The sequence below is a fragment of the Epinephelus moara genome, chromosome 8 (assembly GCF_006386435.1).
Source record: "Epinephelus moara isolate mb chromosome 8, YSFRI_EMoa_1.0, whole genome shotgun sequence".
Lineage (NCBI taxonomy): Eukaryota > Metazoa > Chordata > Actinopteri > Perciformes > Serranidae > Epinephelus > Epinephelus moara.
Window position 1 is genome coordinate 32103675 of NC_065513.1, and position 26946 is coordinate 32130620.

At 41.1% G+C, this 26946-nt stretch overlaps 1 protein-coding gene across 2 annotated transcripts in view; it reads right to left on the reverse strand.

Moving 5' to 3' along the window:
* Positions 1-26946, reverse strand: part of arl15a (ADP-ribosylation factor-like 15a) — a 128691-nt gene that overhangs the window by 97166 nt on the left and 4579 nt on the right. The window contains exon 1 of one of the 2 annotated variants that reach the window (XM_050050097.1): positions 24060-24165. The exons of the other annotated variant lie outside the window; for it this stretch is intronic. Within the exon in view, the coding sequence (XP_049906054.1) occupies positions 24060-24113 (54 nt within the window). The 5' untranslated portion in view covers positions 24114-24165. Of the gene's footprint in view, positions 1-24059; positions 24166-26946 lie in introns of those variants that run through there. 2 annotated transcript variants of the gene reach the window in all.

Genomic DNA, 26946 nt, shown 5'->3' on the forward strand with positions numbered 1-26946 from the left:
TCTCGAATAATAGACTTATACACGCAACCCAAATACAACATCCAGATTCGAGATTTTTTTGTTGTCATTCATACTTTTCAATGGGCAGGTGCACAACACAACAAAATTACATTGCATCCGGCGCACAAAGGTAATACAAAATGCTAACAGAATAAAAGTTATGTAAACATACTGTACACAAACCATGAGTATGTTGCACATGAAAAAACTAGCAGAGTAAATATAGAATGAAATTGCACATAGGAGTGTGACAGCTTGGGGGAAGGGACCTTTTACCAGAGAGCACAAGAGCAAACAGTCCCCACAAACAACACTATCTATAATATATAAACTCAAGCATAATCGCAGAGGCCTTGTGTTTTTTAGTTACATATTAAATGCTACACAACTAGCCTAAATTTAAAACATTGAGGAAGATACTTGACCCATGTACTTCAAAAACGCTCATTTGCTGATATTCCCAATGGTCTGGAAAATGATTTAATAGATTAAATACTGCGCTATCCCATGTTTTATGCTTTCATCTTAAAAACAAAACCTACACAATAGAAACAAGAACACCGTTAAGTGAGACATCAAAAACGTTTGAGCTGAAACTTTCCCTCTTACTGCATGAGTTTTCAACAAACATTACAGACTATAATTCTAGAATTCACTCTTGTTGACTATCTTTTATGTAACTATGTCCAAAAAATTAAAACAATGTGTGCAATGTTCCTTGGGACATGATGCTGATCTAAAATTACGCTATCTGATACTGTTACACAACATGAAATTTGCTTGTGCATTACAGAAAATTGGTGATTGAGCAAATTGTGTAGAAACATTAGAAAAATAATAATAATGAGGGATGAGACACCAAAGCCAAACATCTGGTGGTATTTCAGTGCTGGGAAATCGCAGGTCGTTCTGTGCCGTAACCTCTTACATGGCGCATGAATCTTTGAGGCTTTGGGGCGTTTCGCCGCGTTTGTCGGAAGTTAACCAGACACATTGTTTTAACCTTTGCCGGAGGAGCCTCTGTCTCATTCCCAGGGGCTGGCTGTGTAAAAGGGTCAATGACTTCAATAGGCCTTCATTAAGCACAGTTAGTGTCAACAGTTAATTATGCAAATTAGGAGACCCCTCATGTGGTTCGTGGGTCCCTGGCCTCCCCTTTTCATCGCAGCCTCACACACACAAAAAAGTACCACCCTGCAGACACACACACACTCCATATAGCACATACATTCACTTACACACACTGTATGCCTTTCATACGTTACTCTTCCTCCTCACTCATTTCTTGTCAGGAATCAGAAATGGAGTGTTATGGTGCTGATACATAAATGGAGGCCAATGAGGCCCCTGAGGTCTCCAGTGGCTTTTCTTGCCATCAAAGAACCTCCGGAAGGTTCTTGCTGGGTGAAGCTGAAAGCCCACCAAGTTCTCCTCATCAAGACTGGGGAGTGGGGGGCATCAGTGCCCCCTCAAAAACAAAATGGAGAAGAAGAAAAAAAACCTGCATCAAAACAGTCAATTAGGCAAAAATGCATGACAGCCAAATTCGAGCATTGTTTCTGTGATGGTAATGACAGGCCTTTCGCTCCTCTGCCTCTTCCACACATCTGATGTCTGCGGCCCCCTGATTTTCAAAGGCTGGGAAGCCATCAGTAATTAATAATCACACGCTTTGGGCCCCTCAGTTGTGACTGGCGGATTCTTTGTAGGCCCATCCTCAAAAACCTCAAATCCACTTTCACCTACCTCTTCTCACCCCATCGTCACCAGTCCATCTCCCTAGCCTCTATCAAATTCCTCAACACTGCCTGCTGTTTGGTTCAGGTACATTGTTTATGCACCATTTTGGGGGTCCTCTCCATTGTAGGGGGACTGTTATGGGCGCCAAATTTTACCAGCTCCCCCACCACCCTCCATCTAAACCCGTTCACCTCTTGCTAATTGTGAAGAGATAGGGTTGTTGGGGGTTTGGGGGTTGGCTAGCTAAAATGGCCTCTGATGCGAGTGAAAACCATACACCACCCCCAGACCTGTTTACACACCACATTTGCTTTTGGAACTGCTCTCTTGTTTGTTATTTTATTTTCCTAAGCTTTTTTCCCTACAAAGCAAACTTCTCAAAAACAACAGTCTCAAAGCGCTTATGTAATAGCAAATCAGAACCAGATTGTGGCCTCCACTGGTTCAAACCCACCCAAGTGAAGCTGTGGGAGCAGGGCCCTATTCCTTCACCATGTGATACAGGTGTCATGTGTTCTTTTGATACAGGCGAGAACATCTTGCAGGGACCCTGTAACCCTGCAGCAGTCTATTCCTGAGTCTTGGTATGGCAGATGCTCTAATGACTGATGTTGCTGGCATTACTGGTTTTCATTTAGATCACCCAGTGACAAGCTTACACAGCCAATTCCAAAATAAATGCTAAACATGTGCCTATCTAATATACAGGTGTTGTATGGTGCATATCCATATGCAACTACCAGAATGAGCATTGGCCAGGAGACAGAAAGGGTCAGTGGGGTTCGGCTACACCCAACTGACCTGAGTGTGTCTTTCAGTGCAGTCAGAAAGTATTAGGACCGTGACACGTTTGTCATCTTCCAAGGCTGAGGGCTCCAGAACATTGCTTTTTAATAATAATAAAAAGAGTGAGCAGTGTGAAACTTGTAGCCCTTTTTACAGCCCACTATTTTTAAAATGCATCAGGACACTGATCCTAAAAACTAGATAAAATAATCACATCATCACTAGGGAAGATATCAAGTGCCTACAAAAGATATATCTGCAACCAATTGCTAAATATGATGACTTTATGTTTCTGTTGACTTGTCCTATTATTTTACGTCCCCTAGAGTTGTGGGAGTATGAAACGGGCTATGATTCATACACTGATGTGCCCATAAACACCTCAAATTAAAGCACAGAGTCAGCACTTTAACCTCGTAGTCACTGTTTAGTTTCAAATCCAATGTGCTGGAGTACAGAGCCAACACCACAAAACATGTGTCACTGTCCCAACACTTTCTGAGTGTGGTGTACATGTGTGTGAAAGACGGCTAAGAGAGAAAAGGCTGTGGGCCGAACGAGAGACACATGTGTGTAAGCTACCACTATACAAACTGTAAGACTAAATCCCACACAGGGAGCATGTGACTAAAGCCAATGGACTCCACATGTCTTTCTTACTTCAATGGGGACAAAAACGTATCACATCATACAGGCCCATCCTCCTCCTTTACAGGGACAGGCAGAAAAGTCAATATATGATACTAAAATATAACTTTTTAACTGCCTCACACAAAATCAGAGACATACAGGAGTGTAAACTATGAGGTATTTAAACCAGTATCAGTCAGGAACTCTTTTTCACTGAGTCCATCTTCAATGCATGTTTGCTCTGCATTATCCTGACACCTACTGGAGGCCAAACACTCCCAATGCCTCACCGAGATAATTATTAAAGCAGTTGTGAAACCACGATTACCTCGATTTCCTGACTTACACTGACCTGAATTATAACACTGAGTAGAATGAGTGGCAAACAAACATTATGAAAGACCTACCATAATTGACTCAGTCAGATAAATATGAATGTTGCACATTATAATTGTGCAAACAATATTTGTAGTACATGACTAAATAAATAAAGATAGAGAAGATTATGACCGTGTGAGACTGTGCAACAGCCTGCTGCTGTGATCCAGAAAGAACACTGAGACAATGACAAAATCGAACTTTACCGGAAGACGAGATGGACACCAGAAAAACAGGAGGAAGGCACATGCGTGCACACACACTCGCAGAGAGTGAGAGCCAAGGCTGATGGATAGATGTGCGTATGGTAGTATTGCGGAAAGGAGCTTTCATAAACGACTGCGCACAGAGGGAAACGTTTATTTAGTCAAAGACAGGAAAGAACAGACGGAGGCCAACTGTGCCATGATCCATCACAGGCCTACCTATGACATTGCACAGCGCAACCTGACTCAGAGGTAGCCTAAGCTTTTCCTGAGGCCTGCCTCCTCAGAAAGACAGAGAGAGAGACAGCATCCAGCCTACCAACTGCGGACTGGGAATATATCAGCCTGTCAGAAAGTGCTACAGAGATCTAAGAAAGAAAGCACCTGATGTTAACCTGCTATTAAAAAATGAGGAGATTCAAAGTGTTTCTTACTTTTCAAAAAAAGCTGGAATTGATTCCAGACGGTAGATCCTAAATATTCTTCTGCTCATGTTGAGGCTTGAAGATGTTACTTGAAAAAACAAAAAGTTATTATCAAGGTCCAGTCATCTCTCTTGAGGCTTTGTGAAATCCCCACGTTAAAGTTTATCTGGCTACGGAAATTGGTTTTGAAAGGTGGGTAAAATATCCACAAGTTAATGGTTTTAATAGGGTCAAATACTTCCATAGCGTATTCATCAATGACACAGAGGGTTTTGAAACGTCCTGTGTACTCGGCCCCTTTCACTTTGGTTTTACAAGAGTGAGAACGATTGCACACAATAAACAAGCCAGAACAAAAGACACTGATCTTTCATCAGATGAAGCCCCAGACAAAATTTTGCACTTCTTTGATGTGGCTTTTGCAAGCAATTACATAATGCCACAAATACCACAAAGAAACTCGCCACTCTCAGTTTGCCTTTAACTGCAGAGAGGTTTTTACATACATCCTCTTATGACCATGCTTGTTAATGCCTCTTAAAACAAACCACAGTTAAGCATGTGATATAAAACATGTATGAAAAGACTTATGGAATTTCCTTTACCAAGTGGGTTGACCCTGTGAACACAATAGTATATTATTTGCTTTGCATGATACATATCACGCTTCGCATCCAACACTCTATATGTTCATATAACACAAAGAAGTCATGCAAAGTCCACACTCAAAAGGGTTAATTCATACATATGATGTATATGACACTGCTCACAGAAATAGTTTGTTTCAGGGGAAATTATTATAAAAATCAATCTGCAGCTGAGCTGTTGAGCTGATCAGTGACTACATGGCTCCACCCAGAGGACGCATGAGTGAATTTTATGGACTGGATCTGGTGCCATAGGAGAGATTAGAGAGAATTTTCTTTGATGACATCTGGATATCATTCTCTGTATCAGCTCCGAAAGCCCAGTGTGAAGTTTGGACTTGAAAAACAATAACAAGTGCAGCATCAGCAGCAATGGTTTCAGATTAAAATGCTTTCAGGGACTTTTAGGCAAAAAACATGTGTTGTAATTGCTGTTGAATAATGTTAACGTCAAGAGTGGTGTCATTTATTGCCAACGTGTTCCTCTCGAAAGCAAGTGATGGTGAAACGTGTTATTACATGCTTGACAGAAATCTATTTGATGATAATAATAACAGATTATTGTAGAGGTCATTTATCATGTAAAAGCAAACATGCTGTTCCCAGCCTCTTAAATATCAGCATTTCTTGTTTTCCTCTGTTTTCTGTCATTAGAAACTGGATACTTTGTGTTAAACGGTTGATCCAAAAAACATACGCATTTTACCCTTATAACTTGCAATGAGCATTTGTGATTATTTTTCTACATAACAATCAAAATATAATCGATGGATTGATCAGTGAAAAAACTAACATTTGTGGAAGCAACTGACTTATTGGTAGCACAAACTTCAGCGCATCAAAAGACGAAGGCCCACATGCTGGACAATACTGTAGAAGCATCTTCCAATGAATTAAATCCACGCTTCAGTCTGTGCTGGAATGCTGTCATTCATGTGCTCCTCTGCGTCTGCAGGGATATTAGACTATTCTTCAAGAAGGAAAATCTCAAGCACTTTGACAGATGAGGGGGATTTGGAAACCCAGTGCACACTCTGTGTGCCTGACTATATCCCCAAAGAGCTCTGGGGGCAGTAGATCCAGTAATTTTCAAAGACATGGGAGACAAATTTCGTCTTGTAAAAACACTCCTGAAGTTGTCCGGTCACATTTAAAAGGAAAATTAACATTCTTGAAATCAGGACTGTCATGAGACAACAAGAATTTGCACAGATGAGTGCACAGAGTTCTCAAAGTTGTCTCATATTCCCTGCCCATTTCACAGTCACGCAGAGCAACAATGGAGTCAAATACCGCCAACTCAACAGATGGCTGCCAATACAACTACAGATGATATGGAATAAGGCTGGGCGATACATTGATATTATATCAACAGTGAGATATTGTCCTAGAATTTGTACATGGTATTATCATAAGTGATGTCTTTTCCTGGTTTTAAAGGCTGCATTACAATAAAGTGATGTAATTTTCTGAACTAACCAGACTGTGCCGTTCTATTATTCGCCTTTCGACACTTTACTGATGATTATCAAAAGTCTCATTGTGTAAATATTTACGAAAGCAGCAATAGTCAACTCTACAATATCATTGCAATATCGATATTTGGTAAAAAACATTGTGATGTTCAATTGTCTCCATATGGCCCAGCACTATTAAGACATCTTTCTCCAAACATGATCTCAAAGTAAAAAGGCGTAAAGTGACTCATTTAGGCCAGGAATTTTCCGACTGTTTGAGGTGCAAGTTTTGAGCTCTTCCATCGTTTTATGTCTCTGAGTGTATTTAAATCAACTTTTATGAGCTCTACCCCACAATTAAATAAGTATTGTGGTAACTGAGGCAGAACAATTCATCGTTTGGCAACCATCTCTTTCTATGTGCATCTTGTCCTTAATTCCAGTGAGGTGAGTTGCAACCGCTCTTCCTCTGAAGAAAGCAGTGTCACATCTCTTCAAATCACTTCAAGATATACTTTATAGACTTGTTTTTAAGTTAATGCTTCTGGTGTTTTATTGTTGCATTGTTGCCTCTGTTAACTTGTTTTCTGCCTTATTTCAATATCACACTGTAAAACGCTGCAGTATCTTTGTAAAGTAGCCTAAAAAAACAGCAGTAATTTGAGGATACTAAAACCATTTTCCATCTTGTAACTCTTAATTGTTCTACGATTCTTTGAAAACTCAGACATAACGTGATGACTGTCAGATACACAGGCTGAGTCCTTTTTTATGTGGTGCTGCTGATATTTGCCTGTGCCTTTTATATCCCTGCGCAAAACAAACAAACTAAATTCCTATGAGGTGTTTAAAGCAACAGGCAGCTGGAGCTGGAGTTCTAGTTGAACGTACTTAATCTTGACAGTATGCAGTGTGCAGTCTGGAGGGGTTTGGAGTAAAAGACACATGACAAAGATAACCTCAATAAGCTCAGCACTTCCCATGACTACTTTTGTAAACCACAGCAGTGTCAGCGTAAGAACAATAGAGGGCGCCATTACACTTTCTTAAAATCAGCAGATCACTCAGACATACCAAGCATGTCCAGACAAAATCCTGTCCTCACTTCCAAAAACCATGGTGTGAAGCATCACTTATGCATGTTAGGAAATCAGTACTTAACTGTGATGGAACCAGTTTGGGAAGTTTAGATGCCTGTGTGGTCTGAGAACTGATCCTGCATCAGCACTGACGGTGTGATCTTACAAGGACGAAACCGTAAGAGCTAATAAAGAAGTAGTGATGATCTGAGCTCAGCTGACCTTTTTTGTGGCGCTCATATGGCTTCACTGGTAATACAGATGCAGTACCTCCACAGGAACTGAAGACCCACCACTGTGCTTCTAAGTCTTCATCCTTTGACTTCCTGCAGAGCTGCTTTAATGGTTCTAACTCCGCTTTTGCAAAACACAGCTAAAACAAAAACGACTATTGTTTTCTCTCACTTGAGCTACATAGCACACACTGGGCTAAATGTACCATTTTAATTAGTCGAGCTTTGTTTTTTCCTTTTTTAAACATCTGGTTGCTTATCTGAGAGAGGCACCACTAAGAAAAAAATGCAATAAATTGGTTTAAAGGAACAGTGTGTACGATTTAGGAGGATCTCGTGGCTTCTTGTGGTGAGGATTACAAATAGAACCAGCTGAAGTTTCTCTCTGGTAGAATTCCTTCAGTGTTCATTGTTCAGGAGGTTTTTACCAGGAGCTGAATTACCTGCAGAGGTCTCTTCTTTTCCAAAAAAAAAAAAACTGACCAGGGGTCTCATTTAAAAACATTTCATATGCACAAAATGAGGCCTGAAAGAGGCGTATGCCACTTCCCATGCAAAAGTTGTTATCTACAAAAACAGACTTGAAGGGAGAAACTTTGACCCATGCTTAAGATCATTGTGGAGATGGGAAATTGGCAATGCAGATAGTGAAGTGGAAGCCTGATAGCCTGGAAATCCTGACCCAAATCTAGAAAGATTTAGGGTCTGGCTATGAGTAATGCAAATGGCCCAACTCGAGGGGCGGCACCAAGCATGCATTTGAAAATATCACTGCACGCAATTGGATAACACTACGACCAATCAGAACAATACACGGGGTGACGTATCCAGAGCGCTACCAGCGGAGCTAACTGGTAGATTAGACTCTTGCCATATCCGGTCGGCAAAACAGCAAAAACGTCCTTCTTGCAAAGGAAAGATTCGAGCGCCGTCTTCTGTTCCTCTTTTAGAGAAAAAGCCAAGTCTAACTCGTTCATTGTAGCAGCCAAAGCCATTTCAAACAACTGGTGTTCATCCGTAGCCATCTTGCAATGTTTACTGACTGATTCCAGACTTGGTCATCGCAGCGCTGTCGTCATCTGTTTAGCTCGCCTCTGGCCTGCCTATATCGGATACACCAATGTGATTGGTGCAGCTCGGCTCCAAGGGCATGGGTAACGAGCATCATTACTGATTGCCAGAGTGACTCGCTGAGCAAATTCAAATTGTGCTCTCGCGAGAACTCTGGATTTCCAGGGTAGAAGCCTGATTGTAGAAACTGTCAAATATTTTTTGGCACACGCCATTTTTGGCTTTTGTCCATATGTAGATTTTTAATATGGATCCTAAGCTTTTTTATATATATTTTATATATATATATTTTATATTTTATATATATTTTTATATTATTCTCCGATAACTTGATGTGCGCTCACCTTATTTTTGATCTAGACATTCAGGAGCTTTTTACTAGTAGCCAAGGTATCTTGACTCCTTCTCTCCAGAACAAACAGACCCACTGATTTAAACTAGTAAAACACTAAATAAAGTAGTTTCACAATTTAAAAATTAGCGTTTTTCCAATGCTCTCATCGCAGAGGGGCTGCTAAGTACAGGGGCTGATGTGAAAATGCAAATGACTCTATATGGAGCCAGTTATTGGTTTGTCCATTCTGGACAAAGAAACATGGCAGTGTAACAATCTTTGTGGATGAGGAACCACTCCCTATGTAGTCTCCATATACAGACTCTACATTCAGTGAATGTAGAGTCTGTAGGCAAACCCCGGAGATCTTGCCTCCGGAAGAAGAGCGGAAGAGCCCTGGTTTCCGGTTGTAGGCTGTTTGTAGTCCGCGTGATATTGACCAATCACGTTTGAGCCGGCTGCAGTTGTTGCCAGGTTAAACGGTCCGTGCAGTGAACTAATGAGGCGGAACATAATTGGCGTTACTGCAAGCTCTGAATCCATCACAATGGTTCAGCATATTTACTTATATATAAACGGAAGTCGGAAACGGAAATTCGCCTCCTCCGCCCAAATCAAACCGGAATGCCCAAAAATCAGGGGTCTGCCCCCAGAGGCTGTATCGCCGTCTGCCGGAAGTCAGACGCCGAATACAGCCGATGGGTTCCGAGAATGCTCCCTATGTAGAAATAAATAGCTCACTCTGAGGTAACAAAAACACAGCAATTCCTATTTTCAGGTAATTATAAACCAAAAAAAACATACTTAATATATTATATTCCATTTCTGCCAATACATCCCCTTAAATCCTACACACTGGACCTTTAAAGGTGTAACAAAAAGTAGCTTTAAAATGCAAATTTTTCACAATTGTACTGACCTGCTCATATATGAACACTGGGAACAGAACCACTATCACTGGTAAGGCTGGATATAATTTTTCAATACTACTGCTGATATGATACATGTGTTTCAGTAACAATGTCAAAATAATCCTTTTTGACCTTACTTTGAGAATTCTAAATACGAAAATTCTGATTAAAACAAAGTAAACAACACTATGAATGCATTTATTGTCAACATTCAGTTGACAGTTGTAAACACCCAATTCTGTAGACAGATTTGGGCATCAGCCCTATTTACCAGGACTATAAACACCCATGTAGGATTGAGCCTGCAGGATGTCCATGCAGGGATTATTTTTAACCCTGAGTTAAAATCAAGAGGGAAGAAAATGATTAAATGTGGGTGCATGCATCTGGGCATGTCCATACAGGCAACAACAACACAGCTGCCCACACCACTTTTTGTCACACCTCCTCCACACAAGGCCAAAAATATCTACACTCATTGAAGAAATTGGAAGAGGAAACTCCTTTTTATGGGATTGGGTCTCTCTCATCACTCGTATCAAAGAGGATTACAGCTGTGGGCGGGAACAGGCTTCAGTGGGCACGACATTTGTGTGGCCACAAAGTGTTGTATAATATTTTTCAGTCGGTTAGCAAATACAACAGTTCAACAGTTGTGTGTTGCATCTCTACAAAAAACTGTTTCAAAAGTTCATAAGACCTGATTTTGTTCTTGTGGAACAGCAGTGACTGATTTTGCTGCTTGTACTTAACAAGGAGGGATGCTTATTATATGCTGCTGTAAAATGGAGCTGTCAGAAATAGTAATTGGAGCACGATCTGCACCAGCTCCATTGTCATAATTAGGAGTCCCTCAGAGATTGCATCGACTGCAGCGCTGACAGTCACTGTCAAACATTAGGTGGAGCATTGTTCCTCTGTGACTGTGGCTGAAGTCTCTATTACAGTGACTGCTACTGATCATACTGAGGTAGATATAATTTTTCAATCAAACTTCTTGTATTTATTGCATTTTTGCAGTAATCCCAGGAAGATTTTGTTATTATCATTAATATCATTATAGGTGTTGCACTGAGCAGGAGCAAACTTAACGGATTACAAATAGGCATCAATGTGTTATTTAAAGGTTTTGTTGTTAAGGGATTTGTGGCTATTTTTCAATAGCCAGCTAAGATTTTACCTTGGCCGTGGGTCAGTCCTGCCAATGCACAACCCCCAAATGACAGAATACATAAAGCATCTTCCAAAAGCATCTTAAGTCCAGTGGGTGAACATGTTCAGAGGTTTAGAGATATTCCAAAAATAGAAAGTAATCAGGACGAACATTTACTGTACGTGTCTATCTTTTATCCCCTGGCAGGTTTATAAGAGAAGACTGAATTTCTTTTCAAATGGAACAATTTAATCTTGATGTTTACACAATTTTATTCTGAATGGACCCTCAGTGAGGGTTGGCTGGAACACAAGTCAGTGTGAAGCAGGCTTTACAAAAGTACTATAAATTAAAATCCCTTTTTCTCTTCTTTTTCAGTTAAGGCGAACTTTAAACTCATCATGGACAGAATTCGTGAGACAGAATTGAGAGAATAAGTATAGTAAATGCAAAACCTTCAATGAGACTGTAGTGAGAGACTGTCACGCTTTGGTCTCATGCATCCATGGTGACATGCGTAACATAATGCATGGATATCTATAAAGGAGCTGTGTGACATTCAGAGCATATCTTTGCTTCAGAGCCTGAACTGGGATTGCCTGCACATGGTTCTCAACATGGAGATGGCTGAGCTGGGGGCTAACAGCTAACGATGCTAACAGTGCAAACAGTGCTAACTAGCAGGGCTGACACCATCCCACCAGCCACCACTGTGTGTCCGGATGGGATTATCAGCAGTAACCACTATATGAGCACGATGCAGAGTGGTGGCAATGAGCTAGCCAGTGGGAATACAGAATCCATATGCACTAAAATGCACACAGTCGAGACGCCGACCACAGCAATGAACAGTTCAGATTACAACACACAGAAGTAGCGTGAGGTCATTCCATGCTCAGGACGCCATCATGCCACTATATCTTTATATACAAAATGTCACATAATGGACTGTAAGTTTTTATATGGATGGAATACAGATTCTGAGACACTAATTATTTAGCACGCCATTTGGAAAAGTCTTTTTTTTCTCCTTTTCAAATATTTAACCCAAGAGTTACTCAAGAAAATAATACCACACAAACCAAGCAATTCAAGACCATTCAGAGTTATAAAACTGACCTTTGATTTAGGAAAAAAAAGTCTGTCAGACCCTTTTAAACTATGAAAATGACTTTTAGTCAATATCTGTCTCTGTCAACAGTTCCAAGACAAAATGTGTCAATCAAAGATGCCTTTGGAAAAAAGCTATGACAACAGCCAGTTTATCTCTACGTGCCAGCAGCAAGTTATTAGATAAAATGACAATCACACACAAACACATGAAAGACTTGTTTTTCTTCCAAATGTAATATATTCCACTGACACCTGCTGCTACCTTGAAGACTGATAAACACAAATATGAATGCTAACATTTACCCAGGGAGAAAAAGAGAATGATTCTCTCTCTTCAAGGTAAGGCTACATGATTTTTTTTTTCTTGTTTAGAAACATTCACAGAAATTATGCAGGTTCACAGCAGGAATATTCACCCACTGTTATTTCTTAAAAAGCAAATTATTTCAAATGGTAGGTCATGCTGTTTTCACTGAAGGGTAAGAAAAAGATTTAGAAATGTGATTTGTTACAAACAAGAAACTGCCACAGAGAAAGTTAAGCTCACAGATGTGTAAGTAGAGCAATCTGATGTAACACCAGCATACTGTATGATGATATTAATACAGAATGCATTAACATTAAATTACTGTTGAATACTAAACAGACGGAGCAATTAAGAAATGTCAGATAAAATGTGATGCTTGTGTAATGACTGCTGTTAAGGTTGGGGCTGTCACTCAGATTCCTCTCTCAGCTTTATTTAGTTTATGTTTTTAATATACTGTATGCACTGTACAGTATGTATTTGGCAACTTACAGAGTAAAATATCAAGAGAGTGACAAGCAAATATTTTACCTCCTTGGCAGAGCTACCAAGTTGCATCTAAGTAATACAAGGATAACCATCAGCAGATCTTTATACACAGCAGTATTACCATTAGGGCTGCAACTAACGATTATTTTCATTATCAATTCATCAGGCTTTCATTTAATGTTTTTAGGATTTATCCAGCCTGACACAGCCTGACACACTTCTCTAATGCCCAAGGTGACAGCTTCAAAAAGCCTGTTTTGTCCTACTTACCATAAAAAAAGGCAAATAAAAGCAGCAAATTGACACAGTTGAGCAGCGGGAACCAAGTAGTGCTTGCTACTTTAGCTGAAAATAATTGCTTAAATGATTAACTGAGTATTAATATAGTTGCCAACTTAATTTCTGTTCTGATCTTGTTCTGTTCTTTTCAACTCTTTATTAGTATAATCAAACTCCCACATCAGACCACATTTAGAAATGCACATCCTAATATTAATAACAGTATTATTTTTTTTTATGATGGTGAATTAAACCAATGCAGGGAGCTGTAGTACAATTCAGAGTGTAACAGATATCAACACAGACACTAAATAAATCTGAAACTGTTCCATGAAATTGGAAAAAAATAAGCAGGTTGTAAGAAGAACTGTTTAAAAAGACCTCACCTTGTTGCTTTTATGGATCTAATTACAGAAAACTTTAAATTCACTTGGTTCAGGAACTAACAATGACTGGTAGCCAAAAAGACTGATGGTAAAAAGAAAGAGGCCCTCTGGCTTGGACTGCTTAAGGAATTTGCAGCCCACTCAAGTATTACAATGTCTGGTGGATAAGCATATTACGATATGTGCTTCAGGCCCTGAGCTCAGTGTGAAGATGGGTCCTGTCATGTCACGGGGACAAAGACTATTGTGTAACAGAAAGACGCTTTAAGGCGTCTCGTAACAAAAGCCTACAGGCAGATTCAACGGCATTAAGGGAGGCCTCTTAAAATATAGGCCAGCAGAGCAGATTTATGCAGTGTATAAACTCTGTTTAGTATAAACTAAATGATTGTGTGCCATATAAAAGCTCTAACAAATACAAATTTTGTATTGAAGGTGCTTTTTTTCTACTGACGGGGGAAAGTTTCTCTGTGTTCGCCTTAAATCTTTAACTCATGTACATACATCACAACTAGTTTGGAGGCCTGTTGTGGTCAAATATGCAACTTATGTAAGTGTTCTGAAAGTTGAAACCTCCGCTGCACATACACTGAGAGACTTTTTAGTGCAGAGGTGTACCCACTAGTTAAACTTTTAATTCATTCATTCATTCATTTCCATAACTGCTTATCCTGTTGAGGGTTGCGAGGTTGCTAGAGCCTATCCCAGCTGACATTGGGCGAGAGGCGCAGTACACCCTGGACAGGTCGCCAGACTATCACAGGGCTGACACATAGAGACAGACAACTATTCACACTCACATTCACACCTACGGACAATTTAGAGTCACCAATTGACCTGCATGTCTTTGGACTGTGGGAGGAAGCTGGAGTACCCTGAGAAAATCTACGCTGACACGGAAAGAACATGCAAACTCCACACAGAAGGGCTCCCCCAACCTGGGTTTGAACCAGGAATCCTCTTGCTTGCTTTTTAATTATGTAAAAATATTTCCTTTGATTAATATTTTGTTTAACATGATTAAAAAAAACTCAAAAGGGGTCAGAAAAAACACCTCTTTCTCTCTCATTGAGATATTCTGGATCTTGCCTCCACCCCACCCACCACTGCTGCTTACAGTAGGTTTCACTTTCTGTTTTCTCCACCCCTGCTTGCACTAGGTTGACTAGTGAAAGAGCAATGAACATTAAGATGGCAAACCAGGAAACTCTGGAGAGATTTAGCCATACATATTTGAGCCTTGGTCGGACCCAGACTCAGATGAGGAGCCTGTTGTGCACCAAAAGTTTATCTTGTTTGTTATCTTGTTAGCGTATAGGCTAACTGGCAGTGTCTGACAAAGTGGTCATGAAACATTGGAAAAATAATATCTGCTATGATGGTGTTTTTCATAGGGAGTGGAGGGAAGCCTCAGGGTCCTGGTTACAGTAAAAAACTGCACACTCTACCATGTTTGCTGTCAAAACTTGATCTGTGTTTCCCATAACAGACAGCGATTGGCTTTCGTAGTAGTGACATACCCAATCAGGCTTGTTCGGGTTATGTCTGAATCTCAGATTTTAGGGAATTGCACAGACATCGCCCCCTTCAGTAGAGGAATGTGAAAACACCTCTCTAGTGACAAACTTTGCACAGATACAAGTCAGTTAAGTCAAGGTCTGACATTTTAGGGGACATAAACATAAAATGTGGAGGGGATCTTGAACCTTTTTGTGTAAAAACACATCAAACACAAATTACTTTTCTGAAGCAGTGATACAAAGATATATTTTTCCTGTTTTGCTTTCTGTCTGGGTTAATAGATCAAAACAAATTGTCTCACTGGCATAGAAAAGTCAATTATGTCTACATACTAAGGGCATTCTGGCTTTGTAAATCATGACACAGTTGCGGTTATCACATTGCCATGCTCCCAGTCCCAGCTCCTTACAAATGTAAGATAACTGATCATACATTGTTGATGTTTGTCTTTATTAGCACTGTCGATAAACAAACACATCAGAACTCATAAAAGGTGAATTTGACTATGAGTAGTTCATGTACTGGACAGAGCTTTAGCAAGATTACATCTTGGTAGCCATAGAGCCTGGAGGCGTTAAAACAAATGGAATTTCAAACCTGATTTTTGCCATAATTTTGCCACCCTAATCCATGCCTGCTGCCTGTCCACTCCACCTCTGTAACTGTATATCGTCTTCCCTGGGTCCCCCCTTTGTTGCAGATATAGTTTTACAAATTAACCATGTAGAGCTGTTGCTTTTCCATTGTTTTCTATTTTTTTTAAATGTTTTTACTTGCTTGGTTTAACCTGCAAACATTTGCTTGCCTCCGAACCTGCTCTGCGACTCACTGTCCCACTGCGTTCGTGTACTGCAACTTATATTCTGACTGCTAAGACGTAGCTGCAGCTTCACTGAATGAAACTAAATCTCTGAAAACAATCATTCATAAAGTCCATAAAATATACTATGACTTGATGGGCATGACTACTGCATAATACGTGCAATAGAAAGGATGTGGTACTGGAAAGAATCTGCTCCAAGTTCCTGGTATACATGGTACACAAAGGCCAAACGTGGCGTCGCCCTGCTCAGTCAGCCAATACATCTCCGACAGGAAGTTATTCTTTGTTGTTTCCCAAACAATCCGAGCCAAATTCCTTCCCAAAATGTCCTTGACGCAACAAACGGTGAGGGCTGGCAGTCGGGCTTTAGGAAACAGTATTCGATAGTGGGTGGGTGACCCTTGCTGTGCTCTCAATCATCATCCCGCCAGGTCCTGTGGTTATTTTGAAGTGTGGGATATTCATGGTCCAGGATGGGGCGATGGCTGCTCCCATCCTGCCTTTCAAAAGGGCGGAAGCAGGTTGTAAATGTAGGCTGCTCACACGCTGTGAGAAAGAGGGTTTATTTACTGTGCAAAAACCGTTCTGTGACATAATAGGCATCACAAAAACAATAACTCTTTGGGATTTATGAGTCCCAAAGGGCTTAAAAATAAACCTAAACCCAGTATTGCATTGAATTCTGAAGGTCAATCTAACTTGAGTAAGCCCTATGATTCACTAAGACGCAATTCCAGAGATATTCCAAAGAAACAACAACAAAAGCGCACGTGCGCACACACACACACACACACACACACACACAGTAGGTAAACAACCTATGTGGTTACACAATTCTAACAAAACAAACTCATATGGAACATGTAGTTCCAGGTTCGTGTTATGTTATGATCATTAAGATAAAGTCTTAAGATGAGTGGATTACACCCACCGCCCGAGGTATCTCAAGATAGGAGAGCTAAAAATACCTCTTCCTGAAAACAGGATGAGATTTTTTTATTTTTTGCCAAACAATTATAACAACCCATTTTCAAAGGTAGGTGTTGGGATTTCCTGTAAGATCTGCTACTGGGACTTCCTTGTAAATGTGATCTCAAGGTTTCTTTTTCAAACCAACAGTGAAAATGAAAATTGTGTGTTACATTTTGAAAGACAAATTTGAGCCACAATTGAAAACACTATAAATATACTCAGAAAGCAGTGCACCACTGCAGATTGTCTACTTTGAATGAATGATAAAGCAAGTGTAAATCTTTTGCTTATTTTTTGTGATGTTCGCATTGTTCCCACAAATCATAAATGTGTCTTTTCACTTTCATGTGTCTACAGAGTGGACAAAGCTCTGGTTAATGACACTCTCACAGTCCTTGCTGTTGGTACAGACATAGTGCCCTGGTCATTGTCTTAAGGCCCGTTTCCACTGAAGAAGTTCCTGGTACTATTTGCGGGGCAGGAATTACTACAGGAACGTCCTCTCGCTCGGCCCTCTCAACCGCCGTGTCTCCACTGAGAGAGCGGAGTAGGAGGAAGGTTCCTGTAAAGATACCGGGCTCTGGATGTGATGTAATCGTCGCGCGACCATTTTGACTGGGGCGACGTAGTGGCGTAGGGACGCTGTTAGCTGTTAGCCAATAGCGGTGTCTGTAGTAACTCACTAAACTCACAAAGTGGCCCGTGAAAAAAATATTTTTTTCAGCGGATGTCTTAGTTACAACATGATTGAGCTAACTGGAGTAGTTTCATGTCGTTTCCGACAACGGGAGGCTTTCAACAGATGACGTCCTGGTGTTAGCTTTGCTGCTGCTTTTAGCTGTCCCTGTCAGCTGATGCTTTCTAGACATCGTGATTTCCCAAAACTGAATAAATACCACACATAGCAACACAAAACTGCTTTGCTAGCTCAATCATGTTGTAACTAAGATATCCGCCGGAAAAAATATGTTTTTCACGGACCGGTTATTGAGTTTGTTTACATGGCGGTGGAAGCTATGAACGAGCTAACCCTCGTCTGCTGAGTTTTAAAAATGCCAGCTATTTTGTTGCTTTCTGTTGACGTCACATTCCACCTTGAGTATATCCAATCAGCACCAAGTAACCCCCAAGCCCCAGCCAGGAGTTTTTCGGGGCCGTTCTGAGTACCTACTCTGAGGCAGGGACTTGTTTAGCCCCTGTAAAAGTTCCGGAACTCTGTCCTTCGGGGGTGGTTCCTGCGGTGGAGACACGCACCAACGGCCCCGGCCCCGTAAATTTACCCCAAAGTTCCTGCGGTGGAAAAGGGCCTTTAGTGACAGGGGCGTCACCAAAGGTCCTTCAAGATGAGGTGCTATCTAAAGCCAACCTGCAATCTTGCCCTGATCATTAAATTTGGTTCTAACTATATCAAAAATTTCATTATAAATTAACAGATTTAAAATGTGACAACACCTTTTAATATATAAATGTATAATGCACTCTAAATGTTACATTTTGACAAGTTATTGCAATTTAAAGTTTTTACCTAGCTTAGCTGCTGCACACCAATTTGAAATGAAGCAACACACCAGAGTGCACAAAACTGGCAACTGCTATGGAAATAATAACCGTGTAAATAGAAAGCAAAGTGTGCCTTGTTTTGGAATTTTTTTCATGCAAATTAAGCTGTTCCTAGCAGAAATTTAACGTCGCAGCTCAAAGAGCACCATTGTCAATCATTTGTGTTTTCCCACTTTGTACACTCACCAAGGGGTCTTTTTGAACTTTGAAGCCATTTGGCAACGTCTGGCAGTTATCTATTCAGATCCAAGCAAGCATAACAACAGTGTGGTAAAAGAGCTATCAAGTTATCACATTATGAGCTGAGGTGAACTGTTTTAACTCTGTGAAAAGATGAAGTCAGGCTCCAGGTCAAATAGATAAGTGTAATTTAAAAACAAGTGTGTTGAGGATAAGATAACTGTAACAGGAAACATTGTTATCATGCGAGTGCATAAATCACTGACAGTCAGATATACATTTAAACACAGAAGGAAAACAGTGAAGGATAGCTGTACACCACAGTGGTCTTGTCTCAACACTAAAGGCAATCTTAAAAAGGAAAAAACACAGGGGGAGACTGGGAATGATAACAAACACAACTCTAAACCTGTGGGTGAAAAGGTAACAGGAGGAGGTGGCTGCTCACAGCTGATGAGTGGAGACAAACATTTATCAGGCCTGTGGTAACAGGAAAAAAGGTAAAGCCTTATGCAGTGACACAGCGAGGAAACCCAGGAGACGGATGATCCAAAAGCAAGAACAAAACATCCTCACAACTCGCTGCCTACTCAGGTGTCAAATACAGCCTTCAGCAAGAAACTGATAAATGGTTCACATGAAATGATACAGAGACAGTGGTATTCTGCACCATTTCTGAAAGAGACAAATGTGCACAGCAGTCTATTTTGGACAGTAAAGTTCAATTTCATAGCAGTACAATGTACAGCAGCCACTGTTTCTGTTATTATGTTCAAACTCTAGAGATACTGAAACAAGACATGTTGTACCAATATCTTATCTTCATATGATAAACAGGATGCAGGTGTTACCACTGTGATGGCAGCTGCACAAAACTAATTGAGTTACTCTGCTCTTTATTTTTCCGGTTTTATAACCTATTAACCCATATCCTTGTCCAAAACAAGTAAATAAAAAATGTGACATTTATGAGAGTGCGTCAATTACTATTTGCATAACCCAAGTACTTTTTTAAATAATTGCAGATATGAAACAGACCATCATACTGAGATAAATCTTGATAACAAAAACCTACAGTTTTCAGCTTTCACCACTGTCCAAGAAAATAACCTAGTTCCTCTCCTGCATGGAGCATGCTGCAGCATCAATGATCTCTCAGGTTTAAGTTAGTGCGGCCAGGTTTCTTTCCAAATTAAGCACAAACGTGCCTTAAGACTCCTGGTCTGAATGATGTGGCCTGGGCCTGGGGGTCGGAGCCAGCGAATCAGCAGAGCAGCCATTTTCCACTCCATTAATAACATAATGAGGTGACCATGAAGTGCCTAATACGATCACTTAGAACCTTAATGTTTAAGGCACCCTGCAAAGACAGGGTCCAAAGAGCAGTAGCTACCCACAGCACACGGTCACTTATGCTAATGTCCCGTGGCACCTGCTGCTACCAAGAACTTAACCAAAATCTAACTGGTGTCTTGCACTGGAAAGAAATCATATGGCCTGATTTAGGCAGGAGTTTGTGTTAGATATGTATTAAAGGAGATCTTACAAGTGCCATACAGATGAAGCCTTCAGCGCCAACACTAACTCTTCAACTCTTACCGGTTGACTACTGTGAATGAGGTTTACCATCTGTTTACTATAGAAATGTTTAGGCTAATAGGCAGCATATGGTATTGGATGGGACAAGCACTGACTGTACTATACTGCAGGTTCTCTTGGCACCCAGTCGTCTGCTACAGTTTGATAGGCATTACGGACATTATGATTACACAGACTGATGAAAAATATAATACTGGCCAAAGTTTGACATGCTGTCTCTTCTGTTATTTTTGGTGTGCACAGTGTGAGAACAATTAGCAGGAACATAGGAGAGTCCGAGGCGTCTAAGAAAGAGACTACATGCAGTCATAACAAGTGTGGTTTGTTGTTAATACAGAGACAGCTCAGAGCTCGAGACAATAAGATTAAACGGCAAAGCATACTGAAAATCTGGTGTGAAATGACTGATGGAGTGAATTATCAGGCCAGTGTGCAAAAACAAGAAAAGCTCTTCTTGATTTGTCACAGTGGCACAGCTCTGTCTGTATCACCACCACTGTCAAGATTGAATATCTGATCGCAAATTAAGGTTTTGGTCTCGGAAGTTTGTTTTCTTCATGACAACAGAGTCATTTGTACATTTGTATTGCAGACATGTAACAGTGCTGAAAACGGATCACACCAATCCTCTCCCACAGCATCACACATGTTGAGGTCTGATTTTGCACATCACTGTACAGGAAATTGTGGTGACTCAGCAGGGGCTTGGATCTCATCGCCCACAAGCCAATAAAAACAATCACTCCTTTGAAGTTCTCCGTGGTAACGTTGTTCTTGTATTGATCCTCATTTTAAGCACTCAGTAATCCCACGGTAGGCTATATCTTGGTGAGAGGCTGAAAACTAAGGAGAAACATCCAAAGGGGATTTGATCTTTTCACATGTGTGGAGTGCTCTGATTGCAAGGTTTCAAACAGGTGTAAAGATAATCATTTTTCATTTCATTCTGATTTCATTTTTGTTGTTGGTGGTTTTTCTTGGTCACACTGGCAGCATGGCAATAGGGATAACTCTGTCTGTTGGAATTCTATTGACAATCACAGTCTCCAGAGGATAAAGCCTACTGACTGATGAGCCAGCAGGCAATGATAGCACAGACGAAAACCTCACTTGAGCCTTGAGTGAGATGGTCCGCAGCTGAAATGCAATGCAACCAAGTCCGGTGGATGCTAACTGACTACAGACTAGGGCAGGGGTCTGCAACCTTTGCCATTAAAAGAGCCATTTTTGACCAAAAATAATTTGAAAAAATCTGTGTGGAGCCACAAAACATGTTTGAGCCTTATAATCAAGGTAAATAGCCTATTAAGTCTAAATTAGTGTATACTTATGGTCTAAATAAGCATTTGTTAATATGTTTTACCATAAGGTGGACACTGTGCAGGGCACTATTAATAATTATCTGGTACTTAAATTTTGCAGAGCTGGCAGTGAGAGCAAACAAATCTGTCCACGCACTACTACATTCTCTATTTTATTCATATTTTATTTCTCAAAGGCTCAAGGAGCCACTGGACAGGGGCTAAAGAGCCACATGTGGCTCCGGAGCCACAGGTTGCCTACCCCTGGACTAGGGCATTAACAGAAAAGTCGATTTGTCGACGTGTCGATGTCAGTGGCACAAGTCGACACCCCCCGGGAGGAGTCGACAAGTCGTGTGTTTTTTCCCTCTCTCTCTCTCTCTCTGTGTGCTTGTGTACGGAATGCAATCGCTGCCTCTGATTGGCTTAAACTTTATCCTTGAAGTGAACATACTCGGGCGTACTATAAGCGGAGCGGACTCCGCGAGGAATGTCCACAGTCATTCGGGCTTTCATAGTCGAGCACAATTCCGCGTAGTAGTTTCCTGTAAAAATGTCCGTGAAAAATCCCAGCGATGTGAAAAATACATGCCCAGCAGTCACTGGTGCGTGGAGCGGAGTCCACGCGGCAGTAAAATCTGAGCTTTGCGCACACAGGGCTTGCGGACGTCCGCTTTGAGTCCGTGAGGACCTCCGCAGAGTCTGTTCCACGTACGTTCCGCCTGAGTATTTTCGGGCCTAGACACACATCACATGTGTGGAGATACTTCACTTTCCTCCGCCGTGTCAATGTGATGACGTCATCAAACGACTTGTCGACTTGACTAGTCGTTAATGCCCTACTACAGACTGTATAAAAATTATGGACCCAGCTACCGTGACGTCACCATTGGTTTGTGGACTCATGTTCTGAAGACTCAAGTTACAGCCGTCGCCATCTTGGATTTTTGGAGCCAGAAGTGACAATATTTGACAAAAGGGTGGAGCTGTGGAGGAACGAGGGGTGGATCTGACTCGTAGATTGTAGTGTGCCTCGCAGACAACCTGTCACTCAAGCGGCTACGCCCTTGGAAAATGGGTGTTACATAAAAAATTCACCCCCTGTACAGTTGTCATGAACGTTGAAATTAGCTATAGAGATTTAAACTGTATTTGTACCAGGCTGTAAATGTTTACTGCTGCTGTAAAGTTTAGCATTTTAACATAGGTGTCTATGGGGAGTGAGTCGCTTTTGGAGGCAGCCTCAAGTGGCCATTCAAGGAACTGCAGTTTTTGGTACTTTATTTGTTAGCCCTAGAGGTTACCGCCTCTAATTGTCCTACCAGCACAACTGATCCACTGGAAATAGTTATCACCAGCAATAGTTACTATCAGCCGTCAAAATCTTAAATATCTTGAGTGTCTTTCTAACATGATTTAAACTCTTATGCTTTCTCAAAACAAGTCATAACCAGTGCTGCTATAGGCCATGCTCGCCACATACTATAGCTTTGCACACACACTCAATGAATGTATTGAATACATCTGCCTACATGATCCACAAAAAGACCTCAGAAGACTTGAATAGAGGAACCTTCAATCCCAGTAAACATACCCATCTGCTGTATATCCACTCACTTTATTCATGTGGCTGAAAAGATGAGTCATGGATGAGATACAATATTAAATGTGCATCGTGCGCAACTAGAAATGGCTTACTGTTAAACATTCCTTTTTTAAAATAAGCCTCCCTGTTGATGTTCATTGAGAAAGCTTCACCAGCTGGTCAGGGAATAACAGGGAACCTGACAATACACAACATGAGTCATCAGCTGTGGTTAATATACAACTATTTAAAACGTGGTAAAAATAAATAAATAAAGACAACATTAAAATTGAAACAAACATTCTGACTCAATTGGTAATAATCAGCACACTCAATTCAAGGTGATTATCGCAGATGAATACTGCAGTGTTACTGAACATTAATTTTTAATCACTCACACAAGTGTCACTGCAATAACAAAAACAACTTCAACAACATTTCTACCATGGCCTCTGTGGCATTATATTCCAGGATCCATTCATAACTGCTCTGTACTTAAGACTGCCTGAACTACAACCACTGACCAAGCCAGTTGCTAGGAGCTGCAGGAAAAAAAGGACCATAATCTTTCTTTGAGTAAAAGGCTGTTTCTCTGAGAGCAGAGACAAAGACAGCTTGTTCCCCGCAGGTTTCATTTACATCTCACAGTACTGACGTCCACCTGTTCCACCTTAATATTATGTGAACACCCACTCGAATGAAACGGAGCGCACTCTCCATTCAGTGACCAAGCAACAGTGTAGCAGCAGCCACTGTTGCTTGGTCAATATCTGTTTCAAAACACAACAAGATTAAACCGCGGTGAAACTAACAGTATTCAATCCAGCACAGAACACACACCACATCCCCGCCGTTCTCCAGAAAACAGATGGCAGCATGTATGCATTTTCTTACCGTGTAAAGCCCAATCCTGCACAAGGCAAGGGAGAGCTGCATGTGCTCCGACATTGTGCTCAGCAGCAAGCGTAACCCCCGGCAACAAACAAGCCAAGCCTCTGGAGTAAATGAATGGATGGAGGAGGATCAGGAGTAGCTGAGCACAACATTGCCAGGTCAACAACATGAGTCCAGCCCTTTAATGTCTCACTGTCAGCAGCCCATGTCCACAAGCCATTTCTTTTTTATATCGCAGCTTTACAGAGGGGTTTTGTAAGCGTGCAGATGAGCATGATTGAAGGTTTTCTTGTGCGTACTCCCTTTATTCATTCATAGAAAGATAAAACACTATTGCCACAAGGATCAGCGGACAGACACAAGCTTGAGATTAGTTTGGATCTTTCTCTCCACAGAGATTAAGGGCTCAGTGACAACTAGGGATCCAGAATGAGACAACAAATTGGATTAGTCACCATTACCCACCCACACACTATGCCCATACTGTACGTACAGCTTCATGGAGTACGAAAAACACTGCTTTCTATGCATGGAGGAGGATGAAGGATCGACCACTGGAGCTTACAGCAGTCACGGGGATTTCAATAACTGTTGTGGGTCGCTTTGTCGGAAGTCTGTCTGTTCAGAGAGAACTGTGAGTCATGTTAAAATACCTTGTTATGGTCAGCCGTGTAGTAATAGTAGCTGCCACCGCCTGCTTATAAACTGCGGTAATAAGATAGAGTACTCGACTGTAATGCATTAATGCTATGTGACAACAAACAACACCAGCAACACGTTGCTGCCTATAGAGTGGTGCAGGAATAGGTCCTTAAATCTGGAAATTATATCTGTCTGGTTCCCTCGTCTCAAAGTGAATGTTTCTTTTAAAATAGGCTTATGATTGGATGTCTGAAATAAAGTCTGCAGTTAACACAAGCTTCAGAAATGTTTATGTTTCACCCTATGACATAAAATGTGCCAGTAAATACCCCCACTAGAGTATCATGACACCGAACATGGCTTTACAGACTCATTGCCATGTTGATGTTGAAGTCATGCGACCGTGGTGTCTTCGATTATAGCCTAACGTTAGCTTTTTACTTCTGGCAATTGCATTTAGGCTTCAAAACTCATGGTGTCCATTTGTGAGGACTATGTTGCTGAGCAAAATATGTAAATATTATAAGTGTTTGTTTGCCACAGAGCTTACTTTCTGCAATTATCCAAAATCCAATGGAAAAATCATACTGGCACACTTGAGAGGCAGAGCGAAACAGGAGCTCAGCAACAGGCATCTGTTTGTAGTGACAGCGCTGCCAAACGAACTCAACCAAATGAGACACTGTCTGATGATGTCAGGTCTATCCTATCTAGGCAAGATGGTTATGTCGTAAAGGCACATTTCACAATTTCAACTGCTACAACCTGTGGGGCAAAATCAGGACCAGAATTTTTGTCACCTCTCTTTTCTTTCTCAAGAATAGAATATCTGTATTGTCCCTGTACATGTCCAACGAACACAACTTAGTAGATGGAAAAATAAACCTTTCCACATCTCAAATCAAGTCATACACAGCACAGTTTGTACAGTAGATATCCTCTTTTGTAATGCAACACTCATGTAACAGGGCACTATAAGTAGGTGGGTCAGCAATATATACTTTCTTGAGTCAGTGATAAAGCTCTGATTACCAAACTGCATTTGTTTATGGCTTTTAAAGACCCACCCATCCCACCACTCTTCAAATAAAGCAGAATAATAAACTAGTGGCAACAAAGCCCTCGGCCTCGCCATGTCCTTCATATTTGTTTTTCTAGTAAGGAAAAGCAATGAGAGTGGTTATGGCCCAAGAGCAAATATAGGAAATGAAATGCAATAAAAAAAAACATGAAAATAGTTCACTAATGCCCCTTCAGAGCAATGGTCCATCATCTTATTTGTACGCCAATACAAAATGAAGTTAAAGTGCTCGAGCATTATGAAACAACGATAAATATTCCCTCGTCTTCAACATCAACACTGATGTTGCTCTAGCTCAAGATGCTGACTCATTAGCACTCTCCACAGACACGAGGGAATCACTGCAATGAGCTAGCCAGCAGGCACGAAACCCTGGCTGACACGCTGCTGGCAGGTTAAAGTCAGGGAAGGGGTTTCAGGAATGCTGCTGAGCTCAGGGAGGTATTTCACATTACAGCTGGAGGCTATGCACTTTAAATAACAGGCCTGGTTTAAGGAACACTGGCCATCTTGAGCAAACTTTAGGTAAATATCAATTCACATCCACTCAAACTGAGCCCTGAGTAAACCTGCTCTCACAGATGGATTAAGTAAATGATTAGCCTAATATCCACATATAAAACTACATACATTGTTGAAATATTTTGTGAGACTGTTAGTGCTCTTATCTGCATACAATAGGTCGTTTTTGTTTGCCCCTGGGAAAACGCTTGGCGGAAACATCGCCAGCGAGGTGTGGAACATGGTCACACAGGGGACAAAACTGTGTGGAAAAGTAACACCAGACTTGGATCCCATAGGCTAACCGGCTGTATTCATGTGCTGCCAAGAGCCTCCCATCAGCTCTCTTTCCTCTGTGCTATGGTGGTGAGAAGTCAGTCTGCTATAGCCTGCTGTGTGCCCTTGGACAGGAGATCTGCTCTGAAATACAGCTGGTCAGACAAAAACACATGCAGGCTTCTAAGATCATTTATTTTCATGGAGGTGTGATCTTAGTGCCGACTGGATAAACCAAATGGTTTAGGCGCATACCACATAACTGCAGCGTGCCCAGTTCAGCTTCAGTTAAGGACCTTAATTGCATGTCGTGCCCCTTTCTCGTTCAGGAAACTGCCTCAGTACTGCCTGCTATCAAATACAGCCAAAAATTTCAATGTTCTTTTT